The 27,096-nt window shown below is 42.8% G+C and overlaps 1 protein-coding gene across 3 annotated transcripts; it reads left to right on the forward strand.

Moving 5' to 3' along the window:
• DAB2 (DAB adaptor protein 2) lies at window positions 1-27,052 on the forward strand. 3 transcript variants are annotated; one of them, XM_056325239.1, is made up of 13 exons: window positions 11-396; window positions 13,010-13,132; window positions 14,296-14,435; window positions 15,171-15,269; window positions 15,596-15,727; window positions 17,946-18,029; window positions 18,781-18,843; window positions 20,700-20,996; window positions 22,171-22,309; window positions 22,908-23,426; window positions 23,956-24,047; window positions 24,858-24,913; window positions 25,597-27,052. In XM_056325239.1, the coding sequence occupies exons 2-12, from the start codon at window positions 13,039-13,041 to the stop codon at window positions 24,906-24,908; spliced, it is 1,710 nt and encodes a 569-aa protein (XP_056181214.1). In that variant the 5' UTR covers window positions 11-396; window positions 13,010-13,038; the 3' UTR covers window positions 24,909-24,913; window positions 25,597-27,052. The 3 variants fall into 3 exon arrangements, with proteins under 3 accessions (XP_056181213.1, XP_056181214.1, XP_056181212.1); XM_056325237.1 differs by having other exon boundaries at window positions 13-396; window positions 20,700-21,338; XM_056325238.1 differs by lacking the exons at window positions 24,858-24,913; window positions 25,597-27,052 and having other exon boundaries at window positions 1-396; window positions 20,700-21,338; window positions 22,908-23,533.
• Window positions 27,053-27,096: the final 44 nt, after the last annotated feature.

Consider the following 27,096-nt stretch of genomic DNA (forward strand, 5'->3'; position numbering starts at 1 on the left):
CCGGGCCCGTTGGTGCCTCGGGAGCTGCAATACCCGTGCCCCGCAGACCGCGGCCCCTCCCGGTGCCCTCCGGGGGCCCCCACCCCCTGCAGAGAGGGGCGGCCCGCGCCCCTGCCCCCCGCCCCCGCCGCGGGGGCTCAAGCGGCGGCTCGCAAGGGGTTAAAGCTTGTGAGCAGCAACTCGTTGAGGAGGAGTAGCCAAGGCCAAGCAGCAAAAACATCACGGCGCATTCCTGGGTAGCTCTCATCTGCCAGCATCTGATTAAAACCGTATCTCTCGCTGTGAGTGGCTAACTAATCCGAAGGCGAGAGTACAACCGAGTATTTAAGCGGGCCCCCGGCTCCAGCTAGGCCGTGGTTCCAGCGGATCATGCACAGGGCTCTACTGCTCTTGTCTGTAAGTAGCTTTGCCCGCGGGGCTCGGCCGCGGCGAAGCCCCCGGGGGGACAGCGGGCGTTACCGGGGCATGGGGGGCTCTTCTGCCGGGGCGGCGGCAGCCGGTGCCAGTGGTGGGGGCGACAAAGGTGGGGCGCTGTGGGAGGGGTCCCCCCCCCGCCCCGGCCGGGCCGCGGCTCGGCTGGACTCGGCCGCTGCCGTGCCCCGCGGGCGAGCGGCGCTGGCGGGGCCGCGCTTGGCCGCTGGAGGCCGGACGGGTCGCGGCGCTGCCCGGGGGCGGCTGGGGCGGTCCGGGCCCCGCAGGGGGGGGTCTCGGCCTTGCCGCGGGGGCGGCGGGGCGCCGTGTCCCGGCTGCGGCGGGGTGGGAGCCGCCGGCACCCTGGGGAGGCTCGGGTGCAAAGCACAATAAATGCTCGTTTTTGGGTTTGTCGTTGGGGGTAGGGAATTAAGGAAAAAAAATATGTTATGGCCAAATTTCACCGAAATAACTGATATGAAGGAATATCTCTGGTAGCTGAGAGGATGGAAAGGCTTAGGCTCCTGCGAAGCAGGGTTGGGGGTTGTTTTGGTTTTAGATGGAGCATCCTTGCTGGGCACCCCTCTCTGTCTGCTGGTGAATGTCTTGATGCTGCTTCTCTCTGTGGGAGATGGGTGTAGTTAGTCCTGGACATCTCTAACTGGAATGAGTCTTCTACTTTGTCAGAGAAACCTGACATCTGAGCTGGTGAGACTCAGTCTAATGATCATCATATCCTGACACTTACGACTGTACTAGTGCCTTGCTCTGAGCAGTACGATAGATGCAGGTGTTGCTGATACAGCTGGACTTCACTGTTGGAGGGCTTTTACTCCTCAGATATGCTGAGGCTGGTTTCTTGAGCACTTAGCAGGGAAGCATGCAAATCCACTGGTAAGGTAGAACTAACCTGATCTTTTAATGAAGGTAGTTTGCCTTAAAAGGCCACATTGTTGCCTAAGAAGTCTTCTGTAACTCCCATAAACAATGCTGCCCAAAATGGAGCAAATCTGAGAGCATATAGGGTTAGATTTGCCTATTGTATGCTAAGAAATGGGCATAGATATGATTAGGGATGGGAACATCTGTGCAGATTGGCAAAATAGAGATGCAGATTCAATTAGAGAAAAGTAAGTATGAAACTATGTATTCTAGCTGGCTTTGAAGAAATACCAGGCACTGGTAAATTGAAAATATGTCCTTGTGTCTGATAGTGACCTGTTAGCTATAATGCTAGCAGTCTCCAGATCACCTTTCAGTAGGTGGGTGAGGTAGTAGGTGGCTAGTTGGAGAGGCAAATCAGAACCCAAAGAAAATCTTTTCAGCTGAGAAGGGGATTGCCTGAGGGAGACATCAAAGAATCACTGCAGTTGCATCCAACACAATGGTTCCTGAGGCATAATTTGGTTTCCAAAATTCCCTGAATGGTCTGAGGATGTGGTCAAGTCTAAAGTAGAAATTTCCATTAATAGTAACTCACTAGAGTTTGCATTTGGAGAGGAACCAAGTGGTAGAAATGTTTAGGAGGTGAGTGCTAAATGCGTGTCAGGTGAATCCTCAGAACAGAGGCTTAACTAGCAAACCCCATAACTTGGAGTATAGGAAGGCTCAGGGTAAAGTGCCATGAATGCCAGGTTCTCCAGTTCCTAAATTAAAAGAGATGGCTCTGCTGAGGGGAAATCTCACAGCATCCTGCATGCTTCTCACTGTAGACAAGAGACTAGGAGAATGGCAAAGCACTATGCTGATAGTCCTGAGACTTACAATATTTCTCATCTCTTGTGCTCTTACTTCACAAAAAGCTATTGACTGAGCACCCTCGTGTGGAAGGATGGGCCAAATGCCAAAACTCTAGCATCAGTTTCCTTTTGTGGAGGGGTTATCCATCTTAACATGTGCCCTCTGCTACATTTAGAAGTATCTGTATATCTGCAGCACATAAGCCACTGTCTCACTCAGAAGGGTATTACTTGTTAAAGTACTTGCATAACCCTATTACCAGACACTGCAGACCAGTAGCTGCTGTGGACACCTTGCTTAAGGCCTTTACTTCATAAGCAGATACAGAAAGAAGCACTCTAAAATAGATGAATATAACGTATGCAAAGGTTGGCAAAAACAGCTCTTAGATTTTTGTCTCTGTGGGAAGGCAAATGTGTTTAATATCAAGGGCTTTTGTCTGGACAGGATGTTTAGGATAAAAAACATAGCTTGAGATATGAAGTGAATGAAAGTGTGTATTATGCAGTAATTGAGCATTGCTTCCAAGCCTGCAGGTTTTTCTTTGATGTTCTCTCCTGGTGAACTTTACAATGCTAGGACATTTGTGTGAGCTGGTAGGTTAACCCAGTTCTTGGGAATGTTTGTGGACTTCATTCAGCAAGGCTAGCAATATGTGAGCACTACAGAAACACTAATTTGCTTGGACAATGAAGCAATAAATTCCACATCCTGAGAAAGCCAGCTTATTCTGGAAACTACTGATGGTGCAGATCCTGCTTGTTGGCTGAATTCTGTCAAAACAAATATGACAACTCGTAATGGGTTTAAACTGAAAGAAGGTAAATTTAGACTGATATTAGGAAGAAATTCTTGACTGTGAGGGTGGTGAGGCACTGGCACAGGTTGCCCAGAGAAGCTGTGGATGTCCCATCCCTGGCAGTGTTCAAGGCCAGGTTGGATGGGGCTTTTGGCAACCTGGTCTAGGGGAAGGTGTCCCTGCCTGTGGCAGGGGCTTTGGAACTAGATGATCTTTAAGGTCTCTTCCAACCCAAACCAATCTATGAAATGATGAAGAGATAGTATGAAGGTAAACTGTAATCTGCAAGGGTTTTGGAGAAAAACCTAGATCGTGCATGGAGACTAAGAGATTATCAGTAGAATTAAGACTGTACCTCCTGGGGAGGGGTAGTGCTAAGATGTCTTAACCAGCTTCTGCTGTGAAACACAACCAACCATAAGCCACTACTCCTTTATTTCAGCATGGACTCCACAGAAATACAACTTGGGGTTGTGTTAGAAGGCTCAAATAGAATAAGTTGTCTGAGTACCATAACTGACAAAACAAACTGACTTTAAAAAACTGATTTTGAGGCTGTATCTCAGTTCAAGGGTCTTGGGTTATAAAGAAGCTGGATGAAGCATAGTGGCAGGCTTAGTCAATAAACAAGAGGTACTAGTTTCAACAGGATTAGCTTGTATAAACAAGCTGGGCAGCTGAGTGCTGAACAAAGCCCCTTCTCCTGTTCGGTTCTTGTCAGCCCTTGTTAATGGGGGCATAGAGCATTCCAGTTTCCCCTTTTCTGAAAGGATATGCTTTGCATATGCTTTGAGGGTGAAGTATCTCAGTTGAACTGCCTCCAGATCTTTTTTACTCCTAGCTCTCTGTGGGATTTTTAAATAATTTTTCCTAAGAGCTTCTAATAAAGCTTCATAGCTGGTGCATGTAACCTTAAACCTCAAAGCTCAGGCTTTATGGGGCCAGTCAAGGACAGGCTGTTGGCCTTGGAGCTGAATTTCCTGCTGCTTTGTCAGTTCATGTTGCATCCTTAAGCAATAAGATGACCAGTGAAATACTTGATGGGGGTTATCACTTGAACAGAACAAGTTGGTCTGGGATAACAGACCTTTACCTTGACTGTCAGGTGGCTTCATGACAATGTCAGCTAGGAACTAGCTCCTCCAGCAAAGTGTACTCAACTCTAAATGAAGATGTGTTGCAGAACAGCAAGTCTCCTCTTATGAGAACTCTCATACACCTGCCCTGTGGCTAAAATGTATATGGACGAGACTTCCTTCCTAGGATGGGACAAGACAAATGGGGAACACAAAGTATGTAGTGTTAGTATTGTTAATGTGTGTTTCTACCTTACAGACATCTTCAGCATTTTCTCAGAACAGGGTTATCTTTGCTTTAAGGGAGGGCACAAAGGTCACCACATGAGTGAGAACTAGTTTTCTAGTAGCTTGAGTAGCAGATCTATCTGCAAAGAGTTGCTAGCCTGGATGATGGAAGTTAAACTCCAGAGCAGGATGGAAGGCTGACACGTGTTCATCAAAAACATGCAAGGATGGGGGCATCCCCATAATATGATAACAAGACTGTCAAAGAGATGGAAAACTGGGGAGAGTCTGGTCATGTTTACTTTAGAGTCTGGATTTAGGAGCAATAATGTAGCCTTCCTTTAATGTACATCACAAATCTGTGTAACTGCAATTACCAACAAGGCAACTGCAGAATAGTCATCTCTGAAACTTGACTAGCTGTTTAGTAGGATAGCTGCTGAAGGAGTTGCAGTGGAGCTCTGAAAATCCCGGTTAATCTTTTTTTTTTTTTTTATCTCATGTATAGATCTTTTTGTACCACCTCTTTAGAATTGTCTTGTTTAGTTTTCATTGCCTTTCTCACTACATATACAAGGGAGAGCTGGGGCCTTTGGTAATGACTAATAGAGTAACCCTTGTATTAGCATTGCACTTCATAATACCTGAGGACTGAAACGACTGTAGAAGAGTCTGCCCTCCTAAGGTGCAAATCAAATTTTCATCAGTCTTCTAATAGCACATGATGAACATAACTTGCATCTGTTACAAGAGAGAGTGCAGAGTGACTCTGACAATAACTGCTATAACAGTGTATGTGTTGAGAGGCACAGTGGTAGGGAGCTACGTGGAGGGTTCTTGAAATACTGATGAAATTAATGTTTAAGGGTGGGGTTTTAGCTGCCTGTGGGATCATCAGTAAGCAAACTGCAGTACTTGACACTTTGGCTCTGACTACATGGTTTTAGGTTGATGTACTGCTGCTGCATTCACTCAGAATCCCATTGCTCATATAGATACATTGGTGAACGGGTAGAGAACACCTACAGTTCAGCAGAGACTATGCAGAACATACAGTCTCTCTTAGTACAGCTTGCACACACCCAAACTGTAAAAAAAAAAAGTAACTGCCAGCACTGGACGTTTAACAACATGCAGCTGAAATAACCTATGGTAACAACTTCAGTATGCCTTAAGTTCCTGCTTTGAGGCACGGAGAGAGAAGCATGGCTGTTGGCAAGAGTCCTTTGATATAGTAACTAGCAAGAAGATAAGAAATAGTCCTTCTGAGCAGGAGTGCGTTAGGGATACAATTAGAAATGAAGTGTTTGGGGTTGTCTAGTTCAAACTAGTTTGCATCTGAATAAACATTAGCCACCTTGATTAACAACTGCTTTGCTTCCAAGTTGTTTGGTATATCCAGTGAGCCTCAACAAGTAGTATTGACATAAGATCAAGTGGTATGCACTGTAGGCACATGGCCTGAAATTCCTCATCCTGTGAGTAGGCAGGTGATGCTTTCCTGAGCAACAGCTAGAACAGACAACTGAACTCTGGCTCAGGAGCCACTGATTTGAGGCTTCAGCACTGGAAACTGGAGAGTAGTATAGAGGAGCAGCTCCTTATCGTGCTGCAAAGCATGCTGTCTTTCTGGAAGACAGACATGAAGCAACTTCTTGTGGATAATTCAAGTATATAATCTAATAATAAGCCTGTGTTACCGACTGAATAGCTCTCTATCAAGAAAGAGCATACTGGAATACCAGTCTCTTCCTAGAAGAAGAACCTGGAGTTCAGATGCTGGTGTTGCTGGTACTGAGGGTGAAGGGGGTTTCTTAACCTACAAAATGAACTAATAGGTTGGAATACTAAACGCTGAAGAGACATCAGAAAGGCTGCTGCCAAAACTTGTTGCAAGATGCTGTGTTATTCCTGAAACAAATCATAATTTGAGATGGACTAGCTCTGTGTCTGGACACTACCTTTGGACACTGAAGTTCCTAGCTGAAGAATAACTCTGTCAAACAAAAACTATGACAGTGTGAGTTCCCTTCAGTTTAAGATTAAATCTTCAGGGAACCAGATTGCCCTAGCTCATGAAAAGAATTTCACTTTCTTTCTTTAAGCAGGGGGCAATACTTGCTGATTTATATAATTCCAAGTTGTTAGTCAGGTACAGCTTGTTTAAACTGGTCATGACTTCTCCTGAGCCCTCTGTTCTAATATTCCTCCAAAAGCTGGATATATTTCCATGACAAGTGGAAGAAAAATCCAACATAGAGCTACTGTGGTAGCTGTGCTGAGAAGTAACTAATTATCTCATCAGAAATTATGTGCTCAAAAGCACAGTACAATGGCAAAACATCCTGGTCCAGCTGCACCACTTGAACTGAGCAACCTGTTCAGTTCCAGCTGCTAACTTAGTGATGTTCACTTGGCTGTGATTTCAGTGATTCAAGTGTACAGAAAACGCTTTAAGGAACTTAGTTTGTGTTTCCATGTTCTTGCTAAAACCTGAACAGCTCGGAGGAGACTGATGCACTGATATGATGAGAACAGACTGTTCTGTTCAACTGATGAAATAGCAGTTGGCAAATTGACTGAAATGTTAAGATGTCTACGTAGTTTCACAGGCATGATCCTGCACCAGCAACGGTACGTGCCAATGTCAGTAGCTGAGATGACTAGGGTACCAAGATCTTATCTACCTTGCAGATGGTGCTGAGGGAAGAACCGGCATGAAGGAGATATTCCCTGATGTGTCCGTTACCACAATTCTATCCCACTAAGCAGATGAATGTTACCCTTCCCTGTTTCTCATTACTGGTTGTGTATGGTGAAGACACCTGGACTACGTGCTGTATCCTGTGGTGTCTTAAGTACAGTTGTAGCTTATTCCAAAAGGGTATTCCTGTTGGCAGTAGAAGGCTATCTTAATACCTCGGCAAAGTATTGATCCATCTCATGGGTGGGAGGACAGAACATCGAATAGGGCTTAAAGCAAGCTGCATGAAAGAAGCTCCCTAAAGTAAAATACTGTTAATCTAAAAATATTCTGTCCAACAGGCCAAGTGCCTGGTTTAGCTGAGGCCATGAAACCAAGCAAATGATCTCTTCACCATAAATCATGTTTCTAACTACAGCCTAAACAGGACAGTTAAAGAGACTTTTTGAACTTAAGCTGAGAATGCTGGTCTTTGTTTCCCTGCGATCAAGGAATCGCAGGGGAAACTGGTAGGGGCATTGCTTGTCTAGACCTTACTGACTGCATGAATGGCAGATACCTTCACTTGCCGGGTAAGGCAGGTCAGTATCCTTTTCAGTTATTTCTCTTACAAGACTAACAGAGGTGTTAGGCCTAGCAGTATAAGAGCCTGTATTTAGTCATCTTTCTGGCAAGTGATGCTGCTCTTGCGTTCCAGACATGGCATAAACTGGGGGGGAACAGTTCCCAAGCTGTCCATGAACTCTCTTCCACCATTGTCTTCAAGCAGGTATGTAAGTGTGAGCAATTCATATCAGGTATAACTTACTTTTAGGTAAGGCTAGTATCTTTCACATGTACTAGTTACTGGCTATGCTAGTTCCTAACAGACACATTTGATTGTTTTAATAGAGGAAACAAACTAATGGTAATGCTTGCATCAGAACAAGCAGCTGGAATTTTCCATCTAAATTATAGTAATCTTATGCCATGTTACAGAAGGTTTATTCAACTTGAACTCTTAGACACTGTCAGATGCTAGAGCAATGGGTATTCTAGTAATGAAACAAAACATTTAAGATATTTTATTTGACTCCTCAGCATGAATGACCCTGTTTAAAAGGCAAAAGTCTGAATAGCACATCTGTGTTTCTGATTTATTAATGCATGCCTAGTGCTTCTCAAGACTACTTGGGGCACTACCACTGTAGCAGGAGCTAGGCAGAAAATGTTAATAGTTATGCACACAGAGATTTGTTAGATGCAAATGTAAGTCAGTCATACAGGAGCCCACACAAATGCATTATTCTTCTAATATGGGTAGAATGCTGCTAGTCAGGATAGTCCATTATTAGTAAAAGTATCTGGCTTTACAACTTTGACTCTTGCTGGTCACTGTATGTATTGCTGTTTAACCTTTAGTCCATTTCCTCAGCCTGTAAAACTGAAGTCTTGAGTTCACTCAGGTGGATAGCTTGTTTACCAGCCTTCTGAAAACAGCTCTTCTGTCAGGAACCTGATGGCTAGAGATATTTCAAAGAATACATTGTGCAGGTCCTGATACAACCTTCTAACCAGAAGAACTGGACTAACTCTTCCAGAAGGCATGGGCAAGGAACAACCTGTCTTGGAAGCACAGTCAGCATTTGAAGTATTGCTGTGTTTCCGGTTACTACCTCATCCTTGGAGGCTATATTGCACTTGGCAGTAAAAGCTTCTCTTGTCCTCTCCTGGCCTCTCAGATTCTAATTTGAGGTTAATATTTACATGCAATAACTCTTTAAGCTGAATCATGTACTTGCAGTATCAAGGGACAAAGAGGGAGCACAGGCTGTGAAAAGGACAAAGTATTAGACTGCTGAGCAGATGTTTCATTTGTCTGCTTTTCCCCTGACTTTTTTTCAGTGTCCCTAACCTCTCCGCAGACAAGCCTTCATCAACACTGAGGCAACTATTTGTCTGCTTAGGGGAAAAAGCATATCTGTTTCTTTAAATCCCCTGAAATACTGCAGCCATAATGACAATTCTCAACCCTCTATGCACATGACAAAAACATAATCACTAAGGGTAGCTGCTATGTTGCCACCCCTTGCTCAAGTACAGGATAGTTGCCAAAACATCTCTTCAGGGAAGCTGGATGTTGCTCAAAAAATTCTTTGGCATGTGCTTAACATCTTGCTAAGAAACAGGCATTTCAAGGATGACTTGTCACCACCAATAGGTCTCCTTGGTGTCTTCTCTGAAGTCTCTGCAAGAGTACAGTATGCCCAGAGACTGACTTTCCCAGGGTAGATGTGTGGCAACTGAGTGCAAGGCTTGGATGGAGAGTTGCCTGACCTGAGGCAGTAGGTAACAAGTCATACTTCGAGGCCTATGCGTTGAGAGCCTGACATGGCCTTTCCGTGAAGAGTGGTCAGTACTCGCTCTTCACAGGATTGTCCCTATAGGAAAGGAGGAAAAATCTATCGGTGGTCTCTTAACAGGCGCTTTCTGAAGTAAATTGCAAAGTGGGTGAGCAAAATGTGGTGTATATGTGCCGATACAGGCAGGAGTCTGGGGTACTTTTCCCAGGGTGGCAACATCCATAAATCTGCCTGTAAGTCTACAAATAACAGTAAGTCTAAGGCTTTTTTTTAAATAGTGCATTTAGCATAGTAGTTAAAATGGGCCATACACTTGCATAGTGAGTAAGCTGTGTTGATAGCAAGATTCAGAAGGCATCACTTAACAGTCTCTTGGCATAGCTGATGTGGAAGTGATCTTGTTCTTCACTATGTCAGTATAACTGAAGGCATGACTGTCCTTGCATAAAAGCACATGCATCTCTAACACTGCCATACTGCTGGCTGGCTCTTTTCAGATGAACTCAGAGTGCAAATGCAATAGAACAGTCTAGTCTTTTGTTGCCTTACTCCTGCAGTTTAAGTAAGGAAATATTAAGAGACTGAGTACAGTGAAAGCTAGCCTCCATGCAAGGGCAAGAACTGTGAACAGAGGATTTTAACTCTTCTTTTTTTTTTTTTTTTTTCACTTGCATGTAGAGCACACTAGCACTTTCCATTAAGGTAAGCCAAACTTAAGTGTGAGAAAGAAAGACCTTGCACAGCTTTAATTCAGATTTAAAACACAGAATCCAAATATATTACTCCCAGCTCAAGCTACACAATCTGGTCCCCATCCCGGTAAAATCTTAAGGTAAAGCCTAAGGCAAACTTGTGCTAGTCTTGTGGCTTAACGATGATGTCAAGAAGTAGTTATTAACATTATGAATGTGTATAAAGGCAGCCTTTGACTATCCTTGCATTCTAGTTTAAATAATTCTCCTGCTCCAGAGATATGATTCCCAAAGACAATGAATTCTTCAAAGGTGTGATAATGTACTGTGAACTCCTGCCAGGTGAGCTGAGCTGTACCAAGCCTCAGATAGGTGAGTTTGTCCTGTAAACTGGCCAGAACACCCTCACTAACCTTCTCCCAATTGCATTGCGAACACTGAGAATGGGCTTCTTCACAGTGAGATGGGGGGCATTTGCAAGGGTTCTACCAGATTTAAATGTATCTCTGCCCATCTTCCTTCATCTTGGGATTTTATGCTGTCTGGCCCTATGCTAGTAAGTGGCCTGGCTTCTATAGGATGGAGGCAGATGGCAATAATGGAGGGACAACTAGAGTTTAAAGATGGCAACTGCACATCTGGATTTCTACCACTTTACAGTTGCCTGAGTGAGGTCTTACTTGTGCATATTTGGTCCTCCCTACATTAATTGCTTGTTATTGCCTCTTAGCTTTACTTCAGAGTGAGGTACTTACTGTGGCTGTATAACACCAGAGCTGGCTGTAGCTGTACCAATTAAATTGGGAGAGCGGGATCACTGACAGGCAGGGCTTGGTGCTTCAAAGTTGTTGTTTCTTCTTTCCAGCATGGAGCTGGGCAGAATGTCCTAAAGATGTGACTTGGCTCCTAGAGAGCATGTCTTAGGTCTGGTCTTCTCCAAGTCTTTCTTCTGTTTTCCAAACAGTAACGTTCCAGATGGGAGTGGGTGGTTAACTAATGATTCAGCCTTAACTCTGTCTGTCTTCTCTGTTTCTGAAGGACTTGATAAATATAGGGAGATGCTCATTACGCTTAAGTCTAAAGACTATTGCCATCCAAAACTATACCATCAGGCAAGCTAGTCTAATTTTGGAGTAGAATTCAGTTGGCTTCATTGAAAACCACATATAAAGCTGGTAAAATGGACACACTCCTTTTTACCACTGTTATAAGCATCCTGCAAAATCCCTGTTGGCTGCTGTAGTTTTTCCTTTGCTCCTTTGTCAGAATGGGCACACAAGCTACTCTTAGGAAATGTTATCACTGCAAATAATCATGGCTTGCTATATAAACTCATCCTCTAACATCCTTTTCTACTCAAAACCACTTGAAGTTTTCACAGCAACACCTTTATTCCCTTGCATCAAATGTTTCCTAGGTGTGGCCAAATAAGTTCCTTACGGAGGAGAATAGGTATAGCTGCCAGAGATCTGTCCCATACGAGCACTTTTATCTCTGACTTATTTGAGCAAAGCTAAATGCAGTTCACAATCTGGTAAACAGCTAGACCTAACTTTGCTATATTAACAGCTATTTCCCTAAAGGCCTCCTTCCTGGCTAAATGGAAATGGAGGTCTTTAGGGTAAAATTCTGTCTTAAGACCTGTGTTCTTCCTAGGCTTAAGAATCAGTTAAGTATTGACATCCATTGCGCTGTTAATGGCAAGCTGGATGAGTCAGTGTGTAGCTATGAACTTGGTAATGAATTGAGGAAAGAGAGGATGCCCGGAGTAAGAGCAAAACCCTGAATGCAACTTCAGGGTAATGGATAAACATTAGCTGTAACTAAGGCAAATGAGGAACAGGCTTTTGAGAATTAAAGCCTCTAATGCTAGAGGATATGCAATGCTTCAGCGCTCCTATCTGGGTACATAGTGTGTTTTAAATGGTGTGCTGGATAAAACGGGTGTCCTGGTCTGTGCCTGCCTGCCTGGATATAGGGGAGCTTACTAGTAGAGGATAGCCCAGCAACTTCATCATCTAAACAACCTCTTGGCTTCTTTTGTCATCCCAAAATTCAAGGGACTGACTGAAGCCACTGCAATACCCTAGACAGCAGATTCATCAACAGTTTCTGTAGCAGATGTGAATGTTCGGTTCTTTCTGGCTGGGTATACACCAAAACCAGGACAGTACAGATCATCTTCAGAACTCCATAAAGACAATGAGTGCCTCTGTTCGATAAGTGTGAATGAATGCTTCAGCTGTATAGGAATAAAATGTAGTGATTGCAGATTATTATTTTTTTTCTCAGAGGCAAAAGGGTCTCATGGCATACAGTTAAGTCATATTAGTCCATAGTTTCTGTGAACTTGCAGGGTTATTTTTTTTTTTAATCTAAGGTTACTTGATTACTGTTAAGAGCAGAGTGTGGAGTTCTAGTTTTGGGTTTTGTTTTGGATTTTTACCGGAACTGTCTGCAGCCTAAGGAATTTATTTGCTTTTACCTGTTGGGTGGTATAACATTCTGCTAGTTACAGAAACATGAGTTATGATCTAGTGGCTTCTTTTGGGTGTTCTGGTGTCACCTTCATAGGTATTTGGAACAGATCCTAGCAAAAGTTTCCAGTTTCCTGCAATATCTCCTATCCTCCTACAGAAATGAAGTGCTGAAGGAGAATAGAGCAAAATATTGGAGGTTCTTTAAATAGCTTTACAGAGTAAAAAGCTGAAGGTTGACAGATTAAAACAGGGTGATGCAACTACAACCTGTGGATGTAGGTCATCATGATCTACTGATTAGGTATTACTGAGATGAGGGTTTATCACCTAGTGGACATAACTTCATGCTTTCTGTAGCCTGAGATAAATAGGCAGCAAGTCAGACTTTCTATGTGGTCATTACTAAAACTTCTAGACATTAGCGGGCTTCAGTGTTCAGCAGAACAAAACTAGACTAATAGGTCTAATCAGAGGATTTCTCCTTCAGGGTAAAATGTCTGCCTACTGATAGGTTTTTTTCTTTTTTAAAAACTACAGCAAGCATAGCTGACCATCATCTGATCACCATGGCTAGTGAAGCCGAAACGGCTGCTATTAACAGCCAGCCTGAGGAACCAGCTTCACCAAAAGCACAACCTTTGAAGAAAGAAAAAAAGAAAGGTAAGAAATGTTTACTTCTTGTAGACCTTCTCTAATCAGTGTTCTTAATCTTTTGCACCTGTTTAAAACTAAGATCACTCTCACAACTTCGTTAAAATAACTCTGTGGTGTCAAGTTGACTGGAAGAGTGAATAAATAAGCTGGTAAAAAACATAACTCTAACTGGAAGGTAGGCTTTTAGCTCGAAAGGTGGTTTTGTTTTTTCTAGCTTTAAGTTCTAAAGCTCTCACTTCCACTTGTTTAATGACTAATTTGCTGAGCCTGACAAGTTGCAAAATACCAGAGAATTGAAAGCCTCTGGAGGAGGTGACCAAACGCAGGACCATCCAGATAGCTGTCAGTCTGAACCTGAACTCTCTTCCTCCATCTCTTCAGAGAGTGGCATGCTGAACACAGATACAGATTCTAGTCCAGAGAAGCTAGAAAACTAATTTCATGAGAATTATTCTAGGTCAGATAACAGATTTATATGATGTAATCTATCAAAAATCTAACTACCTCATACAGAAATACATACATCTGTACACACTTGAAGGACATTGAACATGCAGAGAGGAAAAGCAAGCAGTTCTAAGAAGTGGGAACAGCAGAAATAGAAAATTAGCTACAGTACCAAGTGACTACAGGTGTGGGGATACCAGGATTTATTGTAGAAATGATGGTGTTGATAGAAGGTCCTGGTACAGGAACTAGGAGGCTCTTACACACCAAAAATAGATCTGACTACACCAGAACTAGGAGCTGACATCTGAAAGGCTTATCGAATATCTTGTGTGACCATGGGGAGTACCATTTCTGCCAGGTGTCTTTGCTTGGAACTTATATCTACTTGGCTGTTGCCTATAGATATTTCTTTATGCAGCAGGCAATTGTTTTGAAGTCCCCAGATATTAAGCACTGACTGAACTCCACTCTGAACTGAGGCCAGACTCTGCAAGAGCACTCTGACCTTAAAGGAATAATTATCTTGCAATGCACATACTGGAAGGGCTAAAGGTTATTAGTTAGCTACACTCAAGGGACAGGTTTCATATGTACTTATATGGTGTGTATATACATGTCATTTTTTTTCAAAAAGAAAAAGGCACAACATAATTGTTTCTGTCTTTATGAAAAAAAAAAAAATAATACACACACAAACCCCACCTTTTCTTTGTTTCCAGGGCTACAAAAGACAGATGAATCTCTTCTGGCCAGATTCAAAGGTGATGGTGTAAGATACAAAGCTAAACTGATTGGCTTTGATGATGTCCCAGAAGCAAGAGGAGACAAAATGAGTCAAGAATCAATGATGAAGCTGAAGGTAAGGGCTTGAGCTGGCATGTAAGGAACAACTTCTGGGTAGCCTTCAGAAAGCAAATCAGTCAATTTGGCACAACTTCAAATACAGCTTAATGGTAATATAGTAATAACAGCACCATCCTAAACAGATGTTAATTCTAAAGCTGCAACCTCTTGCTGAAAGGACAACGTTTCTCTAATAGCTTGGGAACACTTCTTTAGGTCTTATTTAGGCATCCGGTATGGCTGCTAATGGTACAAACTTGATCATAAAAAGTGAGCTTGTGTTTTGGATGGCAGGGAGGGGTGGGGAACTCTGACCTCGTGAATTTAATACTGACCTCAAAGCACAAGTTGGCATCCTGCGGTAATAGTGACACCAAGAGATATAAATAAGCCAAAGAGTAAATGAGACCCTGCAGCAACAAAGATGATTGCCTCTGGAATGCAGAACACATGCATAGCTTCAATCGGGTCAGGAAAGCTGTTAAAGATGCTGCAAGAGTCTTGTGAGCTAGGATAGGAAGTTTTAAAGCTTTAGCACATACAGAGGAAATACAACACAGTTCTGAGGTACCACTTCAAACTTAGTGAGGTGTATATTGCAGGAAGACGCTGCTCTTAACTGTACAGTTACATAGGAGTAACCAGATTAGCAGTAGTACAGTCACAGCCATGGGCTCATGAGAAATGTAAGGAAACAAGTTAAAGATCAATCTAACAGAAGTCTCAATACTTTGATATTCATCCTCTTTAGGAAATGGCAGTGGCAGCCCGTTCCCAGGGTCAACACAAACAGAAGATATGGGTGAACATCTCCCTCTGTGGTATCAAGATAATAGATGAGAAAACTGGGGTAAGATACAACTTGTCCTCTTAATGTGATTCTTAAAGCAAGTGAGGCACTTGGAAGTTTGACCAATCTGAACTAAATTTCTTAATGGCATCACGTCCCCTACCCTTCCACATATAAAAATTGCCTTGTGAAATGGGTTGTAATGCTGAAGCCTCCTGCTACAAAGGTAGCTACATACTATTGTGGTTAGTCAAAGGCTAATAAATGTGAATCTGAACTGAAACCTTCGAACTGTCCCAATCATTCTAAATCAGAGAACAGCAGCTATTATGTCTTCAGCAATGTAAACCAATAGTTTGGTTTGTTTGCTTTTCTCCCAATTCTAGGTCATAGAACATGAGCATCCGGTAAACAAAATCTCCTTTATTGCTCGGGATGTAACAGACAATCGTGCCTTTGGCTATATATGTGGAGGAGAAGGCCAACACCAATTTTTTGCCATAAAAACAGCCCAACAGGTATGGATCAGACATCCTTTTCCACTTGCTATGAGTAATGCTATTGTGTAAACACTTGACATGTGATAAGGATGTAGTGTTTTGCCTGTAGCCCTATGAGGTATAGTGGAATACCAGCACAGATAAACAGACTTTTCTCCTGGAGGAGAGCAGTAGAAATTCACTATATCACCCAAGGCTTTTGTCTTTTTTCAGCTTCTCTGTAGTTCAGAATAAAATGACTCAAGTAGCCTTGCTTACTATGATTAACCTTGTTTAACATGTCCATGCACCATGGAAGTCATTAGTGAGATGAACAGAGCCTCTGACATGGGCTTTCCTGTGCAGTAGCCTGTTACTGTCAGTGAGAATACTGATTCTTGAGTCAAATAGCCAGAGCCTTACTCAGAATTAACAAGAATGGTGTTAGAACTCCACTAATCTAGTTCTTCTGATGCTTTGTGTTGTGCAGCAGTGAAAACAGACTTACTAAATTGCAGTAGTGTGTTTTGGGCCAGAGAGTGGCAGGTCTGGTCCTCCTAGAGTTACTTCTGGGAAGGTTTCTGACCCTTGTGTGACAGGTTTTTCCCCCATGCAGAAATCCTGTGTGAAGGGTTTATCTCTCTGAAGAGAATCTGTACATAAGCAGTACTGCAAACAAGCTACTTGGAATTACTACTATTACGCAGTTTCCTAAAATGACTTGAACTTAAGTTAGATATTTATCATTATAAAGACATTAACAACAAGCTTAGTCACTATAATGACTTGACAAGCCAGGACTTCAAAGTTACTAATTTCTTCATGCACATCCCTGCCTGTCCTCTGGGAGAACCTGTTGGCAACTTCAGACCCACTATAGGTGGGACTGAGCGGCTCCTTGTTGGGGTATGTTACTTCAGTAACAGCTGTAACACCCTCCCCTAAGCCTGTTTTATTAAATAACCAGAGTCCTGTGTTGTATCTGCTTCACTGGAATGGTAGGTTAAGTACAAAAGCCCACTGTGTACTCTGGAGTTGTCTGTTCTCTCGGAGCTTTTTACTGTGGGGTGCTTCTTGACATCCTGTAAGTTTAGCCAAGCTGTAGATGGCTCTTGACTTGCAGCTAGTTGTTTTTAACACAGGCTTGTCTAGCTGAGAAGTAAGGACTTCTGCAGCTCTAGACTCTGCAGCTGTACTGTTTGCCTCAAAGTTTAACCCTTCAAATGGCTTTTCCTGCAGTTGCATGTCTAAACCCCTTAATTAGGAGAGAGTGATGCTCAGGTGTAAACAGTGAGATCAGTTCAACAGATTCTGTGCTCGAGCCAAAGATAGTGTCTGAATGGGGCTATTTGTCCTACTCTAGACACTGACACAGGTGCTATATGCCTCAAGTAAAAGTTCCAAATTGGTGTATCTGAACCTGCAACCACTCAAACATTCTTCTTAATGGATGTGCATGAAATGCAGTATGTTTCTAATTCAGACTAAATTTTCATTCTAATACAGGTACCACTTAAAGCTGGTGTATGCTTGACGCTTTTGAGGTGGTGATAAACTTGCTTTTTGCTTGCCTCGCTGATTTATTATTTTCATCCAAGGAAGGTTTAGGTTGGGCATGAGGAGAAACTTCTTCACTGAAAGGGTTGTCAAGCATTGGAACCAGCTGCCCAGGGAGGTGGTGGAATTCCCATCCCCGGAGGTGTTTAAAAAAAAAATACATAGATGCAGTGCTGAGCAACATGATTTATTGATGGACGTGGCAGTCCTGGATTAATGGTTGGACTTGGAAAAAGACCTTAGAGATCATCTCACCTGAATGATATTTATAATCCTGTTCAAAATAAACAAAGCTGTAGAAGCTTTCTTGAGGTTCAGTGTTGGAGTTGGTAGAGAACAGACGGATGCAAAATATTTTTCCTCTCATGAGACTACCAGAAAGCTTGGATAAACTGCCTTTTTGAGGACACATGATTAGGACTTGCCACATACTTGCTAAAAATCTTGTAGCATGATTTCAAAACCACAGTAGGCTTAGCACAAATACAGCCACTTCCCCTGCAGAGTTAACAACAGTTCTAAGCTGGCTGTGGCCCATTACCATTGGATTCTACATAAGCTGTCTTGTATGGAGGCAGTTCTTTAAACTCTTCCTTTTCCTGTTACCTCAACCTTACTGTTACATCATTTAGGAAAATCTGGCTTGCTCACAGCTTGCTTCAGTAGAAGTCCATGGCCTAAAATCTACATTCTTCTACAGGCTGAGCCTCTAGTTGTGGATCTTAAGGACCTTTTCCAACTAATTTATAATATGAAGAAGAAGGAAGATGAAAACAACCAAAAGGTGAGTAAAATTATAGAAATTGCATTAGTCTGCATAGAAATAAAGCTTGCTGCAGCTATGACTTGGCTTTTAGGCTCTAAGACTTTACACCGAAGTCTAAGTCTGGGATCACTTGAAGTCATTAGTTGGTAGTTGTATCAGCAGTTTAATTACCTCCTAGGTCTGGTAAGCTCTCCAAAGTGAGAGGCTTTGGATATGCTGCATGATGTCTAGGTACTAAAACCCTTCTTTTCTTTAGAGTGAAAGAAGCAAGTAAGACTGAGGTAAGTCACTCAAACTCAGCTTCACTTCATCAGGTATGCTGTTGCAAACACAACTAGCTTTGACTTTCTTTACACATTACAGAGGCAATGTCAGATGCCCAGGTTCATTGAAATGGGGGTAAAAGGGTCCTACAGAACTAATACTGAGTAGTGATCTCCTGCATACTTCCTCTTTCCATCACTTGCTCTTTGAAGCCTGCAAGACCCTTGCTTAAGACAAATCTTGATATCCTAATTATTGCTGATGCTGTTATCAATCCTTTACAGAATGGTAGTAAACCACTACCAGCTGATCAAGCTGACAAAACAGAACTGGTAGGTTTAATTTTAGAACTGTAATCGGATGCCCTTAAGGAGTTTATAACTGTCTCCACATGGTGTGGAAAATGCAGCATTTACAGAAGTGTTTACAGTAGATCTGCTGCATAATGCTTGATTTTTGCTGTTGCAATAGCTCTAACAGATACCAATTCTTTCAATATTTCAAGGGAGCTGACAAGATGAACTTGTTTGAGGATACGTCAACATCTCCTGATATGAGCAGTCTCACAGTAAGTAGAGTCTATCTTGACTATCTTGGCTCTTGCTTTGACAACAAACTTATTCCTAGTAATGAGATCTGGGGGTTTTGTTAGTTCTGGTTTCATGGAGGAATCTGTCTAGTTATCATCACTGTACTAGTGTCTTAAGGCTATAATAGTACCTACTTACTAACTAGAGTAGCTAATGTCGTTCTTATCCAGCAGAGCTCACTTGAAACTGCATGACAGACTGTACTGTCAGTCATGGAATGATTTGGATTGGAAACAACCTTAAAGACCATCTAGTTCCAACCCCCCTGCCATGGACAGGGACACCTTCCACTAGCCCAGGTTGCTCAAAGCCCCATCCAGCCTGGCCTTGGACACTGCCAGGGATGGGGCATCCACAGCTTCTCTGGGCAACCTGTGCCAGTGTGTCACCACCCTCGCAGCCAAGAATTTCTTCCTAACATCTAATCTGCATCTACCCTTTTTCAACTTAAAGGCACTACTCCTTGTCCTGTCACTACATGCCCTTGTGAAAAGTCCCTTTCCAGCTTTCCTGTAGGCCCCCTTTAGGTATTGGAAGGCTGCTAGAAGGTCTCCCCCAAGCCTTCTCTTGTGCTAAACAACCTCAACACTCTCAGCCTGTCCTCATAGGGGAGGTGCTTCAGGCCCTTGATAGTGTTCATGGCCCTCTTCTGGACCTGCTCAGGCAGGTCCGTGACCTTATGTTTAAGGCCCCAAAGCTGAACACAGTACTCTAGGTGGGGTCTCACCGGAGTGAATTAGAGAGAGAGAATCACCTTCCTCGACCTGCTGACCATGCTGCTTTTGGCACATCCCAGGATGCGATTGGCTTTTCTGGGTTGTGAGTGTATACTGCTGGCTCATATTCAGTTTTCCACCCACCAGTTCCCCCAAGTGCTTATCTGCAGGGCTGCTTTCAATTCACTCATCACCCAGTCTGTATCTGTGTTTGGGATTGTCCTGACCTAGGTGCAGGACTTTGTATTTGGCCTTATTGAACTTAACGAGGTTTGCATGGGCCCACCTCTCTAGTCAGATCTTAGAAGTATGTACTAGCAGTACATGCATGTGCTGGTATAAGAGCTATTGGAGAAACTCTGCTAAAGAACTTTAAAGCTGAATCTCATTTTGTGGACAAGTGAATCCTTAAGTAAGTCCCTCAGTGTGGACTCCTGGCCATTCTAGATGAGTAGTGTAGCTTAAGGTGTGACCTAACTCCACAAAAGTGTGCATAAACCCTGTCATAGCTTGGTGTGACTTCAAAAATCCTACTAGTTTATTCTGGCACTGTAAGCCACCATCAGCCATGATACAATTGGTGCTGTTAATCCAGTTAGTGACCAGGTCTTACCCTTATACTGTCTGCTTGGTGGAGAGATGGCATGTTAACATCTTCCACTGGCAAATAGCTCTCCAAGCTTACTCTGAAGCTGAGACTGCAGCTTGAAGTCACACTGAGGCAGTGTGATTTCGCAACTTGTCAAAACAAAGGAGTAGAACTCAAACAGTGGTTCTTGGCTCAAGTGAAAGCCTCAGTGTAATTAGTTCTTAATGACTCTACAGTCTCTAGGCTGTAGAACAAAAGTCTGATATTCATCTAAGGGATCTTAAAACAGGTGCTTTAAACATTGAGTTTCTAAAACTAAGTAGCTGTCACTTGACCACAGCCAGAAGTGTTTGCCTTAATGACTTGTAAGATGAAGCTTTAGTGCAATTTCACTGTTAACTTTGAATACTTACTAGTGCAATGTATTGGATGCTAGGATCTCTCCTTTTGCATCTGTTTTCCTTGAGCTTGTGGATTATGCAGCAAGTCCTACATAAAACTAATTTTATTTTTCTTTCTGAACAAATAGGAAGATAAAGAGATTCTGTTAGTGGATCTGAATTCTGAAATTGAGACCAAACAGATTTTTACACAAGAGGACTTCTTCCTGAATGCCATCACAACTTCTTCTCCACAACGAAAGCCACAGTCAGTCTTCTTCTCTGAGAGTTCTTCTTTATCTACCAGTCTCAGCTTCTTTCCCACACCTAGTTCAGACCCTTTCAGTGACGATCCTTTTGAACAAAATGACCTGTCTGCACAGCTTTCATCTGACACTCTAAGATCTGCTGATCAGATGGAGGAAAGTCTGAGTACCTCGACACCGGTGGGTAATAGTGCTTCAAATGGTGATATTGATTACTTTGGTAAACAGTTTGACCAGATTTCTAGTAGAACTGGCAAACAAGAAGCACTAACAAGCCAGTGGCCACTGGAGAGTAAGTTGAATGCAGCAAGAACTCTAAATGGGGTACCAGAGAGAGAACAGAATGGCTTCCTTAAAGCCCCATCAAACCTATTTGTGGAAGGTTCTTCCAAAGGAGTATCTCTGCAGAATGGAGTAAAGCTGGATTCTGAAAACAATATCCAGCTCGTATCACATGAGTCTATTACAATTAACCCACCACCACAAAGTATCAAGCCAGGAAGAGGAAGGAGGTCTGTCAAGGTGAACAATGTTCAAGTAATTAATGGTGACACGCATGCTCTTATTTGGAGAGGCTGGGTGAAGGAAGCCCTTTCTTCATCCTGTGTAACTGGCTAAATAGCTTCACAACACGTCTCTGCTGCCTGCAATGCTTACTCTAACATCTCTGTGGCCGTGGTATATTCTAACATTCATGAATGATACATAGTAGTTATGGTCACTAAATTATATGCTCTCTTCCTTAATGCTGCCATGCTTCTGTAAAGGTCTGGTAAGTATGCTGCTATGTATATTGACACTTGATATAATGCCAGAAGCTGTTATGATAGCTGTATGCCCACTAACCTGTGGTTTCATAACAATGAGGTACTGGTACTAGCTTACAGAAACCTGTGTAGTTTCTCAGTGCCTGCCTACTGAGGGCAATCTCAGCAATTTGCCTGATTAGACACAGGGTGGGTCTGGGTTAGCTGCATTTGTCTTGGACTCTAATGATGCAAAACTACATTGCTGACCTTGCCACGACCACAAGGGTCACTGCAGACTGAAGAGGAATGTTTAGAGGGGTGTGGGGCAGAGGGAAGCTCATTATGATAGTAAATAATTCAGTCACTTCAAGACATTCTTCTGCTGTTGACTTGTGACTACTAATAATATGCCTGCTTAATGCTATGCTTCTCAATAAGCATGAACAAAATGGTGAAGTTTAAAACTCTTATGCTTGGTCTCTAAAGGGTATATGAAAACCCTCTGCTCTAGCTGAAATAAAAGCTTTTAGCTCTGGACTAGGGAGTATTGGTCATGATAATGTGTTCTGCTATGCCATCTCACAAAGCTTTTTTTTTTTCTTTAGATTGCACCAAAAGACTTGTTCAGCTCAGACACCTTTGGGCCGACTACAGAGAAATTTAGCTTTCCCTCAGTGGCACAAACAGGAGCTGTGCCAACTAGTCCAGTGAACCTCTTCAAAACACCTTCAGTGGCTGGTTTAGGTTAGTTCACAAAGTGGAGGTCTTGCTCCAGTCTAAGCTGCTAACAGCAAAAGAGGGGTTCTGGTTTTCCTTGATGTCACATGTAGTGCTATGCCCTTTAATCCTTGTGCTGTCTGCCCTAAACTATTAAGTCCTGTGAACAGAGGCCTAAACTGTGCATCCTTAACTGGAACAGGGTTTTTTACCTAAACTTTGACAGCAGATTGCTGCTTCAGGTACACAAGGTGCAAGTGAGGCAGGCACAATTGGGAGGCTACAGTAACACTGCTGCAAAGTCAAAAGTATCACTTACACAGGAGTAACTACATGGCAAATGCATCTGTCACTTCTGTGCTAGGACTAAGTATGTCCCTCCTTCTGTTACATCAACCACTATTCTGTTCTTCCAGGACTGAAATGGAGCAAAGTAAAAAATGTTATCCCCCTTCTCCTGCCCCCACCCTCAACCCAAAATGACTTGATTTTTAAGTTTAATTCAACAGATTTTTGCAAACAGTACATGAAAAAATGTTTTGATGGTACCCTCAGTGGAATTGATGCACTCCTGCTTGAGGTCCTCAGATCACTGAAGTGCTGTATAATAACAATCTCCCCCCAGGTGGCTTGCCAGTAACTTCACGATGGATTGCACCTTCCTTCACTCAGGCTGCACCAGTCTTTCCTGGGTCTATGAAGTCTGCTCAGCCTACAGGAGTTACTCAGCCGCTTGCCTTTGGCACTCAAGCAGAGCCAAGCTGGAGCCAGCCTGCATCTTCTGGTCCAGCAGTACCTCAGCTGTCCAGTCTCTGGACACAGTCAGTGCAAGTTACATCTAGTTCATGGGAGCAGCCATCCAGTGCTGCAAACCCTTTCCAGAGTAGCATGTTCCCATCTTCAACACTACCTACTCAGATGTCATCTGTACTGCCCTCCACGTCGTCAACAGTTAGCCTACCTCAGCCACCACCTAGAACTGCACCTCAGAAGGAGTTATCCAAGAAAGAGAGTGATGTTTTTATTCATCTGGATCCACTTGGTGATAAAGAGACAAAGGATGTCATGGAAATATTCAAAGACCTCCAGCTGACAAAGCTGCCTGCAGTACCAGCAAGGAGAGGAGAGCAGCAAAGCCTTTCAGGTGCTTCTGGAGCTTTCAGCAATTATTTTTGTAGTAAGCTAGGTATTTCTCAAGATAGTACAGATCATGGTGACATGGAAGCTAGAGGCTGTCTGCCAAAATGACTGGTAAAATTCCTTTTTTTTTTAATTCTGCCTGGATAGTTGCTCAGGGTTCACTATTTTCTTCTTCACTATAGTTCTTCTGACAGAACTAAAAATTCATCCAATCATTACTGAAACTGAGTTGAAGGACTGTCTCCCCTAATAACGTTACAGAATTGACCAGTGTCAGTGGCCAAACACTGACACCTGGTGCCTGAACTACTCGACTAGAATAAAGTAAACTAGGTCTGTACAGTGTTAGAAGTCCCACCTAGCTTAAGTGCAGTGAGGGACAAGCAAAAGATGAAACTGTGAGGTCACTCAAAGCAGCTACTGGGGGGGTGTGTGTGTGTATCTAATTAGATGGGCTTTGGCATTGCTATACAGGCAAAGCTGAGTACTTAATAAAGCTGTTGTGATTATAGCAGTATGCTTCTTTTCCTTAGAACTGCCAATGCCTGTTCCCCGATCCAGTGTGCTGCCAGGTCATGGTCAGCTTGAAGGTCAAGCTAAAATAAAGCCTGACAGTGCCTTCTCCGTAAGTAGAAAAAAAAAAAAAACCAAACCAAAACCCCAAAACAAAACACTTTCTTTCTCCTTAGCAGGTGTGCTTGTGTTTGAGCACTGGCTTAGCTCTGGCTTCAGAGGCTGCGGAACAGAACTACTTGCATGTCTGAGGCTAATATTTAATCTAACAGAGGGCACTTGTTGCAGGAAGGCTAACAAAGTATGATTCCATTTGGCTTGGGTCTGCAACCCGTTCCCTAAGCCGCAAGCCCTAGCAAGAAGTTCTTCAGTATTGAGAGCTTCTACAAGAGACTGTAAAAATAATGTAGCTGCAGAAGTCTTCCACTTACCTTCCTGTGGAGCAGACTGAGCACGTAGACTGTGCATCTCATGCTGAACAGATGGGACGCTCCCATGTTCAGTACCTGCTGGGGAAGGAAGTGGCTTAACCACGTCAGTCCCTTTGGGACACAGTATTTGAAGCCCTTGGTGGAAACTCTGGCTTACTTCCAGAATGCTGACTTAAGATATCTAGCACTTGGCTAAAACAGATCTCATCATGACAATGCTGGCTCAGCTCCAAATGAATGTCCAGTAAGCACATATTGCTTTTCTGAAAGACCCTGGTCTGAAGCAAGGTATAACTATTCACATGGCTTTAGAGCCCTTTTCTCTTGTTAAAGCAGTACAGCTATTGTGTATTTAGGAAGGACTCTGCAGCATTCTTTCCAGAAGATGTTTGGAACAGGAGCTAGCCGATACAGCCACGTAGAGTAAAGTTGGTGAAACTTGGATATTTCCTAAGAGCCTATGATCTCTCTTTTCTTAAAAGAAATCTCAGAAATCATCTTCTGGACCTTTTGATGATCCTTTTGGCCACCCATTTGTATAGGTCAGGTAAGTCTAATCAGACAACCTACTTCATTCTCTGAAACTGAATCAGAAAACCTTTGGTAAAGAGCTGGCTAAAAGCTATACTAGCTTAACTCTGATGCTCCTCTGAAGTATAGCAAACAGTTCCTAGAACTCTTCTGCTGGAGTACCCCTACTGAGCCTTGTACACAGCTGCATTCTGGCTAAGCCTAGCCAGCTTCACTTTCTTAGAAATATTTTAGTCTTCCGCAGACTCAAGGTCTCAATAGAACTAGATTTCCTTTCCTTGAGGAAAGTTAATGAGTAAATATGTGCTGCAAAACTCAGGGGCTTGACTAAATTCCTTCTGACATCTCTTCTAGAGAGTGGCATGCAGTGCTCCATGCAGCTTTCTGAAGTTTAGTCTTCTCAATAATTGTGGGTTTGTACTCTGGGTGAATTGGAGTAAAAACAGATCAAGTGAGCTTTTGTTACTACAAACTAACTCAAACTTTCATACAATTGACTAGACAACATGAACTGTCAAAGTAACAATTTTCATTCTCTGCCACAACTCTGAAGTCTTCTGCTGAAATACTGTCTGGCTTCTAACAGAAGACAAATGTGCTATTTATTGCTTTGGTTTTGTTCTCAGTGGCTTTAAGTTAATTTAAGCAATAAAACCTAACTTACAGCCATCCTAACCCTAGTACTTTTCATCATACTAGGCATAACCAGCAAAGGACGAATGGATTAACTGGACCTCTTCTCAACGTGATTTTTCTTCATGTTTCACTCTCCTGTCTGCCACTCCTGCTGCTGTTCCATGATGATAATCTAAAACATGTCCAAGTAGACTGAAACACAAACCCTTGGAGAACATGCTGTGAAGATGATAATTCAGGGCAAAGAAAATGGACAGTTGGACTCAGACTCATGCTGGAGACCCAAATTCAAATTGGTGGATGTTAACTTTACTTTAGTTCTTTGCAGGCTTCCACAGAAGTTTTGTCGTGTGTCTTACAAGCACCAAGTCATGTGTCTTGTTCACACAGTCCTCACAATTCTGTAGCACTTACTGTCCTAAAATACAGGAACTGAATGTACCTGGGGAGGAAGTGTTTGTCACATAGGGGAACTGAACTAGTAGTAAAAGCTCCACAGCTTAAACAACTTGGTCAGTTGCCTGTTATCACAACAGCAGCCAGTTGTGAAGTTAAGTGGACACTACTCAGTTCTAAGTAGTGACTGGACCTATGACTTGGTCTGTGAGCCACAAAGACAAATTCTGTGAGAGTGGGGGGAAAAAACCACCTGATACCTGTCTATTTAACTAATAGTAAAGTATCATTCTGCCATAAATGTGTAATAAGGGACTAACTGTGGGGTCTATAACAGAACTGCTGGAGTCCTGAGTACTAAAGCTTACACTGTACTGTCAGATAAGCTGAAACACTTCTTGCAGAACATTGGGGTAGTAATGGACAAGTAACTGTTGTCTCGGTGTTAATATGATTTTTTCAGAGAGGGAAATCTGCTAGCATCGCTTTTCTATTACGGTGGCTTGGCAGACAAATGGAACAAGCAGATAGGCTTCTTGCATATACTTCAGTGAATGTCCCTGATGTTTCCTGGTTTGAGTTGTCATATGGTGTAGGTGTGGCATATTTCCAGTATGTTAGAAAGCAAAAAGACAATCATGGCTTCACTCTCTGCCTAGATTCCTTGTGAACAAATGTACCACCTCTGTGCCGTTAATGTGAGGTAGTCCTCCATCTCTTGAAAACAATGCCTTTCTAAAGAACCTCTTTACAAACAGATCTTTAACTGACTGTAACACTTACGTTCTTGGCCAGTGATGGTGGCTAATGTGTCAGAGGTCTTTCTGTTAATGCTAAGTATAAACTTGAAATAGTAAAATCAAAAGCCTAAGCAGCTGCTGAACTGGAGAGCTAAGAAAGTCAACTTGGATACAGCCTTAGTAAAAATTCACCCAGTCATGCAATTAGTCTTGTATATAAACCTCTCTTGCACTTTCTGTAAGGCAAAAGAAGCCATGAATTTATGTGTTGCAAACTGGAAATGCAGAAACTTATGGACATTACACTGTTATATAAAACTGTAGTATCTCAAGTGGTGTTAACTAATGACACTAAATAAAAGCAACTTTTCATGGCAAGCAAACAGTGTGACTGTTGATTCTGTTCTCCATAACTCGATCTTGTGGC

The sequence above is a fragment of the Falco biarmicus genome, chromosome Z (assembly GCF_023638135.1).
Source record: "Falco biarmicus isolate bFalBia1 chromosome Z, bFalBia1.pri, whole genome shotgun sequence".
Lineage (NCBI taxonomy): Eukaryota > Metazoa > Chordata > Aves > Falconiformes > Falconidae > Falco > Falco biarmicus.

What these genes read in the sequence shown, in the direction of transcription:
- DAB2 (XM_056325237.1), top strand. Translation starts at nt 13,039, where the DNA reads ATGGCTAGTGAAGCCGAAACGGCTGCTATTAACAGCCAGCCTGAGGAA. An exon ending in AATCAATGATGAAGCTGAAG is followed by an intron (nt 14,436 to 15,170) that starts GTAAGGGCTTGA and finishes CATCCTCTTTAG; the next exon opens with GAAATGGCAGTGGCAGCCCG. An exon ending in ACCTTCAGTGGCTGGTTTAG is followed by an intron (nt 22,310 to 22,907) that starts GTTAGTTCACAA and finishes ATCTCCCCCCAG; the next exon opens with GTGGCTTGCCAGTAACTTCA.